At 42.2% G+C, this 14,860-nt stretch overlaps 1 protein-coding gene across 6 annotated transcripts in view; it reads right to left on the bottom strand.

The window, feature by feature from the left end:
* AP1S2 (adaptor related protein complex 1 subunit sigma 2) overlaps positions 1–14,860 on the bottom strand; it is an 83,572-nt gene that overhangs the window by 38,939 nt on the left and 29,773 nt on the right. For 2 of the 6 annotated variants that reach the window (XM_069944998.1, XM_069944999.1), the window contains exons 3-5: positions 14,140–14,248; positions 13,024–13,161; positions 6,682–6,974 (exon numbers count right to left, since the gene is read on the bottom strand). In XM_069944998.1, coding sequence (XP_069801099.1) covers positions 6,840–6,974; positions 13,024–13,161; positions 14,140–14,248 — 382 coding nt within the window. In that variant the 3' untranslated portion in view covers positions 6,682–6,839. Of the gene's footprint in view, positions 1–5,913; positions 5,998–6,680; positions 6,975–13,023; positions 13,162–14,139; positions 14,249–14,860 lie in introns of those variants that run through there. The other 4 variants (XM_069945003.1, XM_069945001.1, XM_069945002.1 and 1 more) reach the window with 3 other exon arrangements.

The raw sequence follows: 14,860 nt of genomic DNA, 5'->3' as shown, positions 1-14,860 counted from the left end.
GCTAATCCCAATACGCCTCCAATCTGTGACTGTAATCTGTGCCGAAACCTGACAATAAGTGTAATTTCCTGCAGGAGACATTAAAGGGAATCTGTCACTAGGTATATGGTGCCTTAAATGAGGGCAGCATAAACTAGTGACAGAAATGCTGAACAGATCGGTGTATTACTTACATCAACTTGTTCAGCCGTTCTCCTAATATGTAGGAGAATGAGATTTGTGCCACACCCCTCTCCTATAGCCACTGATTGACAGTTGGCTGCCTATACACAGCATGGATAGATAACTGCCAATCAGCAGCTGGTGGGCGGAGTTTTCTGCTTCTCATGAATATCCAGGACTACTGGGCTCATGCACATACTGGAGAGGACTACTTATTATCCATGTTATTCAGGAGGATATCTCTGGATCAGCTGCACAAAACAATGTAAGTGATACATCATTCTGTTCAGCTTCTCTATCACTAATTTATGTTACCCTGAGATAGGACAGCCTAATCCTACTGACAGAGTCTCTTTAAGCAATACACAGTGCCCATTCTAACCAGCTGGGTAACTGCCTTACATAAAGGCTCTATGATGTACAGATATGAAATGATAATAGAACAGTAATAAGGGCTGAGCCAATGCGATCCTCAGCAGGAGCCAAGTGACGACCAAAGGCCTGGATCTAAGAAAACTTGTGGCTGTTAAACTCCTTTGATGCTGCAGTCAGTAATGACCATGGTATCTAGGTAGTAAGACAGCGGGAAGGAGCTTTTTCCTTCACAAATTAGCAACCCATAAAGGCAAATAAGAGCAAAAAAAACAAAACAAAAACAAACAATGATGGAATGGCTCCCTCCTTTCAAAAAGTTTAGAGAACATTAATTAAAATATCCCACTGGGCTACAGGGGAGTGGGGGAGGGGCATGCTCTTCGTAGTGTGGTCTACAGCTCTGTACTCTGACACATGAAGTCTCCCTCACCTTCCAAATCATAGCTGATCCACTTCAGGCTGGGGTTTCAGCAGGGGACAAGACGTGGAGATAATCTCTTTATAGCTGTAACCCCTTTCTCCCTGGACAGAGAGTGCTGCATGTATGTGCCCACATCTGCCCTGCTCATTCCTTCATGGTCCCTACAGTCTCTGTCATTTCTTGTGTTTCCCATCCTCTATAATGTGCCTGCATTTACACTCAGCTATACACACTGCTGCTATAATGTGCCTGCACTTACACTCAGCTATACACACTGCTGCTATAATGTGCCTGCATTTACACTCAGCTATACACACTGCTGCTATAATGTGCCTGCACTTACACTCAGCTATACACACTGCTGCTATAATGTGCCTCCATTTACACTCAGCTATACACACTGCTGCAATAATGTGCCTGCACTTACACTCAGCCATTCAAACTGCTGCATATAAAGTTGTCACTGTCCTCCTTCACAGCTCTGTGATTTTCACTTCCTGATTGGTCCATGCTGAACACCCCCCCCCCCCTTCCCCATTGCTGTCATGTGACCACACAGACCTCTGACAGCAGCCCTGTTTCTCTATTCTAGCCTGTTGTACTACGCTACTGCATTGTGGGTATCTGCATCTCCATTCTGTATCTACAAACTGCTGCTGTTTTTTAAGGTTTGTGCAGTTGCTATACATTATACTCCACATGCTGATTGCTATACTGTACAGTAATTTATAATATCACATATTCTGCTGTTTCTCATAGTTTGTTTCATTTCTTCTACATGTTATTCAGAATAAAAAAAAATCATTTTTGGATTTGTGGATTTGGATTACAAGCACGGTCCTGGAACAAATTATGCTCGTAATCTAAGGCACCACTGTATACTTTATTTAGCATCACCTTAATTGTACCAACCCATAGAATAAAAGTAACACATAATTTACAACATGGTGCCCACTATTAAACTGCATAAAAAAATCCTCTCTACAAAAAGCTAATAAATAATCAATAAATCCTATGTAGCCCAAAATGGTTCCAGTGAAAATGAAAAGTACAACTACCATCAGAAACATCCCTAGTATAGCTACATCCCTAGTATAGCTAGATGAACTGCGAGATAAAAAGTTATCAAAGTGACAATGGGTGAAAAAGGCTACCAACACTTTTGGAAGCATTTTTTTATTCTTACTTTGTACTTATTACACAAAAAGTACAAAAAACACTTTGCCTATAGGCCTTTGATGGAAAACATTGTTCTTTCTGTTCTACAGCTTTTGAAGAGTCCCCTTGTCAATGAAGCAACTGAATACCCGTTTATGTTATTTACTCCCCATTCCTATACCATCATGTACGCTGGTGTGTGACCAGATCAAAAAGGTCAACTTTAAAGTAGTCATAAATCGGCTTAAAAGTCCTTCAGGAGAGAAAAGAGGGGTCCATGGCCAAAGTGCTGTATCATATTAAATACAAAGAAAGATTTATAAAAGATCCTTCTAAAAAGGTATGCATTACTCTCATTGAAAATAACCTTTGACCTATGACCAAACATGTATTGATCCTGAGATACAGCCGAGAGGCGAGAGTGGCAGTGCACTCTACTTCCCGGAAAACTAAGGATCCGACTGTTGCTTCATAGACTGTGAATGTAAAAGAGTCAGCAGATTTGATTCACAGTCAGGGAAAGATGACAAAATTGATGTGGTCCTTAAAGGGGTCCTCCGGTTCGACAAAACTATATTTAGATTGTTGTAAGTATACAGAAAATAACAGAAGAAAAGAAGTGATGCTTACCTCTCCCCACTCCCCGCTGTATGATTCCTCCTCCACTTTTGTGACAGACTCATCTCAGCAGTGACAGCTCGCTCAGCCAACCACTGACTAAGACGGGACAGCAAGACAGCCAGTGATTGGCTGAGCTGACTGTCACTGCCGAAACAAGTCCATCTTTGAGGTGGGATCATTCAGTAGGGGATCCTGGGAGCGTAGGAAAATACCTGTCTATCACCTCCCTCCCCCCCCCCCCTCCAGTGTGGTAGGAAAGGAAACTTTATTAAAATATCCATCGTGCGCTGTAATTGGTTTTATACTGTCCATCCTGGAGCCTGGTTTCCTTTAAGGGGTTAAAGGACGATGCTATGCATATAGTAATAAGACAAGTACTATTTAATTTACCGTCCAATCAACTTAAGAGCCTTATGTGCCTTTTCTATCCTCAATGTAATAAAGCAGGCGAAGAGAGACGAATCCCGGGAGCCAAGCAGTAGCCATTATGAATACTACTAGCTGCTTTGCGGAAAAGGAAACTTCCAGGATCAAAGCAGATGAAGCAAAGTTCGTCCTTTAGTCGTCCTTTGTTTAATCAGCATCAAAGCCTGGTGCAGAATAACGGGTAGCAACTAGAATGGATATATAAAGGAAAAACTCATGCTGGAAGTTTCCTTTTTCTCAGAGGTGACAGCTGCTGAGTCAGGATGGTTCAGGAACATCAGGGGTTAATGTGAGCAGGGCGGTGAGCTGGCCTACCCATTTCTTTTTCAGCTTGGTATTACTAAATCTTTGGGGTGTTGCAATCAATATCGATGTCCCTATATACCCAAAATTTATGTGGTTTCCATATTCTGCGCTGATGAAGACTAACAAGCTCGAAACAGCCTGGAATAAATGTGGCTGTATCTGTGATGTATGTCAGCCTAATACAAACGAGGTAACGGCCTGGGCTCCAGATAGACTATAACTCAGCAGACTGTAAATGTGACAACTCCGCTACAGAGGAGTCTCTTGAATCTCAATTAAAATCCCAACCAACATATTGCTGGCTTATGGCCTAAATTACTTATCCTAAGACTCAAGCGAAGAACTTGCTGGAGATAAAGAGTTAGAAGAAACCTATACTTCATGTTTTTAAGCCCAAAAGTGTTTGTGGTAATCAGTTTCATAATATACGATACCTTTATAGTCCAGCTAACCTGTCAAAATGTTCAGGTTCAACAAAGCTATACAAACCCAAGAGCTCTGTGTTTGATTCTAAAGACGAGCGAATTTACAGCATTAGGCTATGTTCACACTGCGTATGATTCCGACCGTAGTGTGAACCGCGAATATACGCACGTAGTTTTGAGGTTGATGTGTTCGCTTGAGAGTATACGATATACGCCCGCACAATACACACTACGTATGAGCTTACGGCCGGATCGTACATGGCGCCGTGAAAAATGAACAAGACCATTGTTTGAGGACGGAAATGTTGAAACTCACGGCCGTGGATTTCCATGCGGTCCCGTACGAAGTACTTATTTCAGCCAAATTGAACTTGATTTTTCGATCCAAAAGGTTCTGTGTGGTTTACGGGGCTGGGCAAAGATTTCCGAGTAAATGACCTGCCTCAGATTGCTTCGAAACAAGCTAGGAGAGCATAACTGTACTACGGGCGTATGTTCGCGGTTCGTATGCATCCGGCCACATGTCTTTTTTCCCACGCCCGTAGTTTCAGCCGCACATGTACGGCGGCGTACGAAATGCGTCCGCAATCATACGCAGTGTGAACATAGCCTTAACATGGCAAATCTCTTTGTTACGCTCAGCAGTCGGCTTTCTTTGAAGGAACAACCAAGCCAAGGAATGTCTCCAATCAAGGAAACCACCCAAGCAATGTATCCATCCACAGACAGCTGTTTCAGGGTATTTGCCCCTCATCAGTGTTCAGTAGGATTCTGGCTAGTGGGAGCAATGCCTAGTGGTGTCTCTGCAGTGTTCTTTTGCCCATTTGATTTCCCAGGGGGCAATGTTCTGGAATACACTGACGTCGAGACACTTGATGGTGTCTCTGCGGTGTTTTGGTTGATCTCCCTGAGCGGTGTTTTGGTTGATCTCCCTGAGCGGTGTTTTGGTTGATCTCCCTGAGGTCACCCAGCGTCCTTTTGTGTGCACTTACTAGACATTGCTCCCACTAGCCAGAATAATACTCAACACTAATGGGGGGCAAATACCCCGAAACAGGGTGGTTTCCTTGATTGGAGACATTCCTTGTCTTGGTTGTTCCTTCCCGGAGGAATGTCTGGCTAGTTCACTGACGTCAAGACACGTGATGGTGTCTCTGCAGTGTTTTGGTTGATCTCCCTGAGGTCAACCAGCATCCTTTTGGATTCCTTTTAACTCTGTGCTGCTCTGGAAAAGCGGGAGAACTTTTATCAGGACTGGATCCAGCTTTTCCAGGCACCCGGAGAGGAGCTGCAAAAAATGGAGCCTGTGGGACGGGCGGAATCTCAATCGGGAGCACGCACAGAGGCATATCTCGGATTTCTGCCATGTATATTTCCTATAGATAAATCTGCTCTGGAGACATAAACTTACAAGGGATCCTCCATATACAAGGTTACATGGTTTTGTGTTAGACCACATCTGCACAACTACAGCACACACATTAAAAGGAGAATAAAAAAAATAACCCTGATGACCTTGTCCACACATTGATCATAAAAGCAATGGTAGGATTGAACGTGAAACATTGCTGCAAAAGCAAAAACCCCAAGAGTTTAATTTCAGAACAAGTGCAACAGGTTCTCCTCACCTGTATGACAGATTCAACCAAGCCTTGGTGCAAAGCTCTATGATCCAAGCTCCAGACCATGCGAAGTGCATTGAGAGCAGCTTTATTTATAGCTACCCAGAAAGCTTATCCATGGATGACAGCATTTGAGTATACTGACTTTCAGGTGGAACAGAGGATGAATAATGTGCATATCCCACCAGTATGAATCAATGTGTGGACAGGAATCAATTGATGTTAAGAACCCACTCATCAAACACAGCCATGCTAACAAGTACCGGCCCTGAGCACAATACCCATTGCCTCTTTACACATGAATAGGGTAAGTATCTCATGCATCAGTCCCTTCACAGCACCCAGTGTTACACGTGCATCAGAACACATATGTGCGTAGTTACCAGACATACAGGGAGTTTCTGGAAGGCAAAGCCTTCAATGATGATGGTCACTATCACAACATATCGTCTGAGTAACCTCCCCAGTCTTCATTTTGGCTCTACAAATATAAAACCGTAGGGTGAACAAAAAGGTGTGAAAGCAAGAAATTAAAACAATTTAAACATTCTATATAAGACATACCAAGTATTTCCAGGTCTGTGGCATTTACCAACAACTAGCTAATGTGCAAGTCTTAAAGGGCGTATCTGTATTCGAAAGTGAATCGATCTGCGCTCTTATCCTTCAGGCTGGCCGCTCTGTGCAAAGGGAGGATACTGCCCGGGGGCTGCCTGGAAAATATGGATACAGCCATGGTTGCTGGCTCTTTTCAGAGGGAGGATACCGCCTGGGAAATATGGATACAGCCATGGTTGCTGGCTCTGTGCAGAGGGAGGATACCGCCCCGGGGGCAGCCTGGAAAATATGGATACAGCCATAGCTGCCGGGTCCATGCAGAGGAAGCATACTGCCTGGAAAATATGGATACATAGCTGTATCCATGTTTTTCAGGTGGTCCCCAGACAGTATCCTCCCTGATAAGTTCAGGTATAAACACCTGACATAGGAATACTTGGAAGTTTAGGGCAGCTGCAGTCTGCCGAAGATCAGAAAGGACACACGAGACAACTCTGTGTTCAAGTTGAAAAGGTTCAGTTTAATTAAGTGTAAGCACATTGTTATAAGAATAGATAAGGAAAAAGAAACAATTTTAAAACACAGGCCTTCTCTAGCAGCAGTTACATAGCCTTTCTCTAGTACTTCACCTTTTGTCACATATACTGGATAAGAAACTGATGTTCTTGGCGTTACGTCTAGACTTAGGGTAGCCTTAAGAAAGTTATGAGAAAGCAGCAACTCAGAGGGAGACAGAATGGGCTCTGCTGCTGCAGACTATCATCCCTACAGAGCATTGCATCTACTTGCTGAACATATGTTTTTACCACATCCCTCTGCACGGAGCTGACAGCCATGGCTGTATCCATTTTTTCCAGGCAGTCCCTGAGCAGTATCCTCCCTCTGCACGGAGCCGGAAGCCTGAAGGATAAGAGGGATACAAAGCAAAACGAATCTGCTTCGCTCATCTCTAATCATGTGCATGGGGCCTTACAGTATGCCTGGAACTGCAGCTAATTCCCTTCACTTCAATAGAGCTTAGCTAATTCTAGTTTTATGACTTCTTCACCATTCTTCTTAAGCTAAGGCTCTTAATTACAATGAACTTTGCAAAAGCAAAAATATAACTTATGCTGGAGGTGAAACCACAAAGCGTAGGTAATCCTGGCAACCAATTTAAGTTATACACATTGCAGACCTGCTGATGCATACAGAATAGCCTGCTCAACACTTGTTGGATCTAAAAAGATCAGTGTGCGTGGACGTTACTGAACAAACATTGAGAAGTGAGGTGATGATGAATACCGGGGAATGTTTCCCATGGAAGCTGGGAAACTTACCATCATTCAGAAAGACAAGTATAGGCATTGACTTCAATAGAGAGATGATTACCTATTCACATAAACCTCCCAACTGAGATCAATAGGAATTATAGAAGCTTACAAGAGCAATCCGAATGTCATTAGATACTATCAGAATACTCCTTTAAGTACAATGTACAACAAATATATGATGACAAGCGTAACATTGGAAGCACTACCAAAAAGGTGTATTCTGAACTACAAAGAAGATGCCTGTGTACGGAGATGCTGTAGACATGTTTGTATGGAGGGGGCACTGATGCTGCAATGTAGTGGAGCTTCACACTATTTGGTGGACATCCATAGGGGAACATGTAAACATATGTGCCAAGCTTTACACCTAAATATTAAAGCAGTCACAAAATACTTACAAAACTAATCAGTAAAGAGATTATCATTACTAAGTTTCTCTCCTCTACTTTTACACAGACCCACTTACAAGCCCTAGGGCTGCAACTGGGCAGCTGAACTTCAGGATGTGCCCCTCGAAACTTGCTATAAACATAACGTTTGGGCCAGGAAGTGGGGAGGGATTATGCAGGAGACTACTGAAAAAAGTTAAAGGGGTACTCTCAACTGACATACATACTTGTAGGATTCATTAAATTAGTGTCACTGTCATCATAGAAAACTTTTGACATGCTAATAGTTGTGTTCAGACCCATACCAATCAGGAGAACTAACTGGGAGAGGGCCACACTGCAGTGCATCTGCTCCCCATTCTGTGTCAGTGATATCAGTCAGACTCCATAGACTTACATTGACTATGAGTCAGAGCCAAGAGAAGATCTCACTCAGGCCCGGACCGATCGAAACTTTTGACATGTGTCTATGACATGTCAAAAGTTTTTTATGGTGACAGTGACACTTTAAATATTTTTTGCTAACACAAATTTTGCACACTTGCCTCCCTCTTCTGCTCCTTCCACTCTTTTCCACCCATGGTTTAGAGCACATTCTCTAGGTTATCAAACACCACTCTGCTCTAAAAGCAGTGGTCTGGCCACAGTGATCTCTTTACATCTAATATATATATATATATATATATATATATATATATATATATATATATATATATATATATACATATATACACACAAATATATATACACACACACACACCAAGCAGACCACTACTTTTAGAGAAGAGTTGTGGTTGGCATCACTGACAATAAGTAGTCAACAATGAAAGGTAAAGAGCGGCATATCAGGAGAAGGAGGCAAGATTGCTAAATGACTGTATTTACAAAAATATTTAACTTAACTTGAAAGGTAGCTAATCACCATCCTTAGAGCCAGGAACATGTCTCTCAGGATCTCAGTTCAGTTTACACCCCATTCCCCATCCTACAATCCTTACACCATGTAACTGTAATTATGTAAATAAAAATGTAACAGAAACACATAAAAACAAAAAACAGCCAAATACTTAGCAAAGGATAAACAGATAGATTACTGCTAGTAGATCCCATTACATTAAAGACGAGATGAATGAAGGACTGTACACAGCGACAAGCATAATGCATTAGAGATGGTTACACAATGCTATTGCTTCTCTCTCTATACATTTTTTTAGTTATCAATGTTTATTTAAATTGGATCGATCTACTGACTATGATGTCTTATGTAAGGACAGCATAGCAAGGGCCCAAGTCTGCTGTTCCATTAACCAAACTAGCAAAAAAAGATGATCAGAGAATAAAGTGGACACATAGGGGCAGATTAACTACTAAAGCAGGTTATAGACTAACCTAAGCTGCTATGTCCCTATTGCACAGGAGACGCCAAGGAGGAGGGTATGTGTCTTACCGTCATCCTCGGCGCAGTTAGTTGTGTTCCCCACAGTTCGGTAAGACCGGTAAGAGCATTGAACCCGTACCCCCACCCCACCTCACTCTGGTAGAAAGATGCCGGAGCTGCGCTATGGGGGAGAAGAAGTGCTCCAAACAGGTGCCCCAGTGCTCCTAGAGGTCTTACCGGACATGGAGCACACAACTAACAGCACTGAGGATGAAGGTGAGAGACAAACCTCCCTCCTCTGCTTCTCCTGTGCATTAGGGACATATTAGCAGCTTAGTGTCATCTAACCTGCTTATAGTTCCCCTTTAAATATACACCAGAAGGCATCTGCATACACAGGTTGGAGAGGCGGAAGAGTGCTCCTTTAATACACCTGACTCATACTTTATGGAGGGAATTTAGAAAAGTCGCACACATGGTATCTGTTTTTGACGTTTGCATTTCTGCACCACCTACACCACTTATAGAAAGTGAGCGAAGCTTACCAGGAGGGGTGTAGCTTTAGTGACCCGACAGATTTATTATAACTTGGTCAGTCCAAGAATTTAAAGGGGTTATCCAGCGCTACAAAAACATGGCCTCTTGCTTCCAGAGACAACACGACTCTTGTCTCCTGGTCAGGTGCGGTTTGCAATTAAGCTCCGTTCACTTCAGTGGAACTAAGAGGAAAATAACACCCAAACTGGAGACAAGAGCGGTGCACCGCTCTTGTCTCCAGATCAGGTATGGTTTGCAATTAAGCTCCATTCACTTGGAACCTGTCATGTTGTTTCTGGAAGAAAGTGGCCATGTTTTTTCTAAAGCTGGATAACCCCCTTTAATGTCTAGCAAATAAATAGAAACTAATGAAGGTCCACTACAAACAGCAGACCACACACAGGTTAGCTGTGGTCCTCCTCCACATTTGCCATCATGAAGCACCAAGGTCTTTTTGGATACCCTATTATTGGCCAGAATGGACACTGCAGTTTTTAGTGTTTCTTCTCAATGTTAACTTCAGAATTTCCTCCATATGGCGGTTTGTTATATTATTTAGTGCTAGTTATAGTAGAACACCATCTGCTTTTCTAAACCAGGTATACTATTTCAGACCAGATGTCAGTTCACTTTCCCAAGTTCTCTTGGCTGGTGGAAACATGCAAATATTCACGAGGGAGCAACAGTGAGAACTGGAGAAAGCTGCTCTGCTGGTAAACAAGCATATGAGATAAGCGGTATAGCGGGATATAAGATGTAACCATAGCCAACATTAAAAGGGCTTGTCTGGTGCAGAAATCACATTTTTGATTACCGTATGAGGACCGGGGGCAGTACTTTATAAGGGACTCCATCACAAAACGATTAGTGGCCATCAACAACTTCTCTCTGGAGGACCCTGAGATCAGTTTATTTCCTTGGTTAGGCCCCATTTACATCACAGGTCTTTGCTGCCAGTATATAGTAGATGCTGTCAGGTATTCCAAAACTTACCATGGCATATTTGGTCTGCTGTAGACTGATATAACTTTTTGGGGGGGTTACACAAAAGCATGGTCTGCTATGGAAATTGAAAACACAGTATATGGTTGTGAAACAGACCACACACAAGTTACAAGTAGACTACATCTGGACTATAAAAGTCTATGACCTTGCTGCAGGTACACTGCCGCATACATAGGAATAACTTTTTGACAGTATCCCAAAATACATTGGCAGCAAAGACCTGAAGCATGAGCGTGAGTAGACCCTTGAAGTGTACAATGACAGAAACAATTTCAAATTGGCAAATACCTTTTATTTATAGGGGTTTTATGGGATTATCGTAGTCTAGTCTTCCTACTAAGTTACAGTACCAGACTGAAAAGCAGGAACTAAAATATTGCTGTGTGAGCACTGCAGAGGCGGGGCTGAGTGAGTACTGCAGAGGCGAGGCTTAGTGAGTACTGCAGAGGCGGGGCTTAGTGATAGCTGCAGAGGCGGGGCTTAGTGATAGCTGCAGAGGCGGGGCTGAATGAGTACTACAGAGGCTGGGCTGAATGACTACTGCAGAGGCGGGACTGCGGACCACGCCAATCACACACACATATGTGAATAATGAATCTAAAATCCCGGAAAAACACCTTTAAAATGAGTCGTGATTAGTTCATTCACTGCCTACTGGTGGATAAAACTGAAGTATCTACTCTTTATGGCTCTACTGCAAAGTCAGCTTAGTATAAGTCTGACGTTCCTGCTCAGTAGAAAAGAGAGGGTTTCTTTCTCAATATCGATCCGGAATCAAAGTGGTTATATGTTAGTAAGGTTTAGTAGGTAGTTTTATACAAAAAAGAACCATATTGAGGCTAGTTTACATATTAAAAACAGATACTTTATTGTAAAATAGCAACATACAAAAATACTTGCAATAATAGAATCGACCAGCAGATGGCAGTATATAAACAAACGAGTAAATTGGTAAACACTCTTATTATTATAACATCTGGGGTGGTGTTAACTATATTCAAAACTCTTTATGTAAAGGATAGTATGTATAATATCGCCGTCGTCCACATTGGGACTAGTAATACCGGCTTACTAACCCCAAAATACATTAACATCAAGTAGTCCTAAACACTCACCCATCTCTTGTTTGTTGTGTATCTGCCACCAAACACCCGAGGGGTGTTTGGTGGCAGATACACAACAAACAAGAGATGGGTGAGTGTTTAGGACTACTTGATGTTAATGTATTTTGGGGTTAGTAAGCCGGTATTACTAGTCCCAATGTGGACGACGGCGATATTATACATACTATCCTTTACATAAAGAGTTTTGAATATAGTTAACACCACCCCAGATGTTATAATAATAAGAGTGTTTACCAATTTACTCGTTTGTTTATATACTGCCATCTGCTGGTCGATTCTATTATTGCAAGTATTTTTGTATGTTGCTATTTTACAATAAAGTATCTGTTTTTAATATGTAAACTAGCCTCAATATGGTTCTTTTTTGTATAAAATATGTTTGAGAGGTGTTGATGTTAAAAAGGTGTACTGGATTCAACCTGTGTTTAAGACAGGAATAATTTGGTATTTTCCTTGCTATCCAGGTGGAATTAGTAGTATAATTAGTAGGTAGGTAGCATATGTAGTTTTAGAAGAGGTTAGGGTGGATTAACTATACCTGAAAAAGTGTCAAAGAAGAGAGTCTAGCTTCTGGAGTTCAGCAATGAGAGAGTAGAGAAGCACACATGTATATCAGATGTAGACACCAGACACAACAAGTTATTAACAAACTAAAAGACAAAGTGGAAACAAAAGAAACCTGCGAAGTCTCCAAAATAAAAGGGAAACAAGTTTCCTTTAGTCTGATTTTATAACACACAGTATGATACAATAAAGAAGATTAGAAATAACATTGTAGAAACATAACATGGGAGCACAACACTGATGGAGTAGCATGCAGCGCATGCACGATACTAATGTGGAGATCCAAACTAAGGTCTGCTACACATGGAAGTACCAGCAACAGTACAGATGCCTAACAAAGGACTGATAGAGGGCATGCCTCATGAAGAGCCCGACAACCCCCCAGGACTTGGGAAGCATGCACCTACTGCACATACTGGCCCAAGTCCGAAGCTACAGACCTTACTGCCTGTGAAATGTAAAGTAGCTGGGCTTTATAACCAATATATATTCTTAATGAGTTACTGACGGATGTTTGATGTGTAGGGGTTGGCTGGAAGCAGGCCGGTGATTTGGATGCCCCATCATCAGTGGTTAGTAAGCAGACGCATACAACGAGGCGATAGACATGCGCTCGGAGGAGAGCTCCATTTTCCTTACCTCCTGTAGCAGGTCAGCCTGCTCGATGGCTTTTAGAACATTTTTCTTTGACGTCTCCTGGACTTCTCCTCCCAAGAGAAATTCGTCCAAAATAAAATACGCTTTCTCAAAATTAAAGATGATATCAAGTTCACACACCTGAAACAAAACCGGGGTGAAAAAGTAACATGTTAAGAAGCAGAAGGAGAAATGGGAACCACAAATGAGATGGTGCGAGACTACAGCATGACACTGCCAGCTGGCATGGTATATGATACATTCTTATAGCATGTCTGAACTATATGAGCTTTCACCATATACTGTAGAGCTTTACCGTTCTTAATGGGAATGTGTCATCAGAAAACATTTTTAAAGAATTTTTGGTGCCTTTTTTAATAATTTTCAATTTTTCTATCTATATAATAAAATAATCCTGACATCTTGAAGTTCTCATTCTCACCACTGGGGCTCAAACTAATCTGAGACTTCCTGTTGTGTCTGTGGTGATAACAGAAGGCTGCTGTAAAGTGATCTGTGCAGCATTGCAGCGTCATGTGACACCAGTAAATAGAGGAGACAATAGCAGCTCCCTGTGGAATGAGCTTTTCAAAGGTTACAGAGCGCACTCAGTATTGTTTTTACATTCATCAAGGGGACAGTCTCTATCTATTGTCGTCTATGTTCATGAGTCTTGCTGTAAAGCGTGTCACTAAATGCTGTTACGAACAGACCAGGCAATATAGCAGCCCCCATAACAATGTACAAAAAGTGAAATAAAAAAAAAAGCCAAAGGCTGTCCAGGCATGATGGAAAATGTAGTTTTGCAACAGCTGGAGGGCTGAAGGCTCCTCATCCCTGATATAAAATAAGATTTCTTACAGGGAATAAAAGGGTTTTATTTCTCTAAGATAGTGATGCATGCCTTGGTTACTCTGAAGACACGCAGTAAGGATATACGAAGGTGAAAGTGACTGTATTCAGCTCATGCACAACGGCTACAGGAAATAATAACCTATATGTAAGAAGCAACAGGAAGGAGCCGGCTCTAAATTACATGATTCACCTTCTCTTGAAGTTTTAATAAGAAGCCGTTCTCCATACGCAGTAGTTAATCTAAAATGCTGCAATTACACTCACACTGCCAAAATACTTGTCCAAAAGCTCCACGTAACGGTGAATTATTTCCAGGGTGATAAGTTCATTGTCTTGGTCCTCAATGGCGCAGCAGAAGTAAAGGCTGGCGTACCTGAAAGGAGAAAGAGTTTAGAGTTTTATAAAGAGTCTCACCGAGAGGCGGGCAGAGAACCAGATGGATAGGGCTGCCATACACAACCACCGGGCCATGTCTAATAACCTGGGGGGGCTCAATAACTGTAACATGATTTTATATTACCCAGACATTATATCATTACAAGAATTCCTGTAGGAGTCTTTCAACCACTTTCTCTACGTCACTAGAGTCTAACATTTTAAAGAGGTGTTCCAAGAAAAATGAACTCTGAACCCCCACTGATCTCTGTATACGGCCCCGGCTTCTGTCTAATGAATAGAGTTGCGGGTAGGGCACGTGACCTGTGGAGAGGCGGAAAGAGCCGAGTACATTGCTCTTCTTACTTGGCCTTTTCTGTCACTGTATAGGAATGAATAGAGGTACAGTACAGGTCATATATCGCACCACCAGCTCTATTCATAATAAAGAAGCCGGGGGCCAGATACAGAGATCAGTTGTGTAATCCTTTGTTCTCTGATGCCAACTAATCTCCCTCCTCCCTCTCCATAGGTTACACAGGGCCCGACTGATGGAAAAGAGTCGAGATTTCCTAATAATGAGCAGTGAATGAGAGAGGGGGGGCTAGGG

This window comes from Dendropsophus ebraccatus, chromosome 11 (assembly GCF_027789765.1).
Source record: "Dendropsophus ebraccatus isolate aDenEbr1 chromosome 11, aDenEbr1.pat, whole genome shotgun sequence".
In the NCBI taxonomy this organism is placed as follows: Eukaryota; Metazoa; Chordata; class Amphibia; order Anura; family Hylidae; genus Dendropsophus; species Dendropsophus ebraccatus.
Note: the sequence above shows the minus strand (reverse complement) of the source record. Positions and strands in the feature narration are given on the sequence as shown.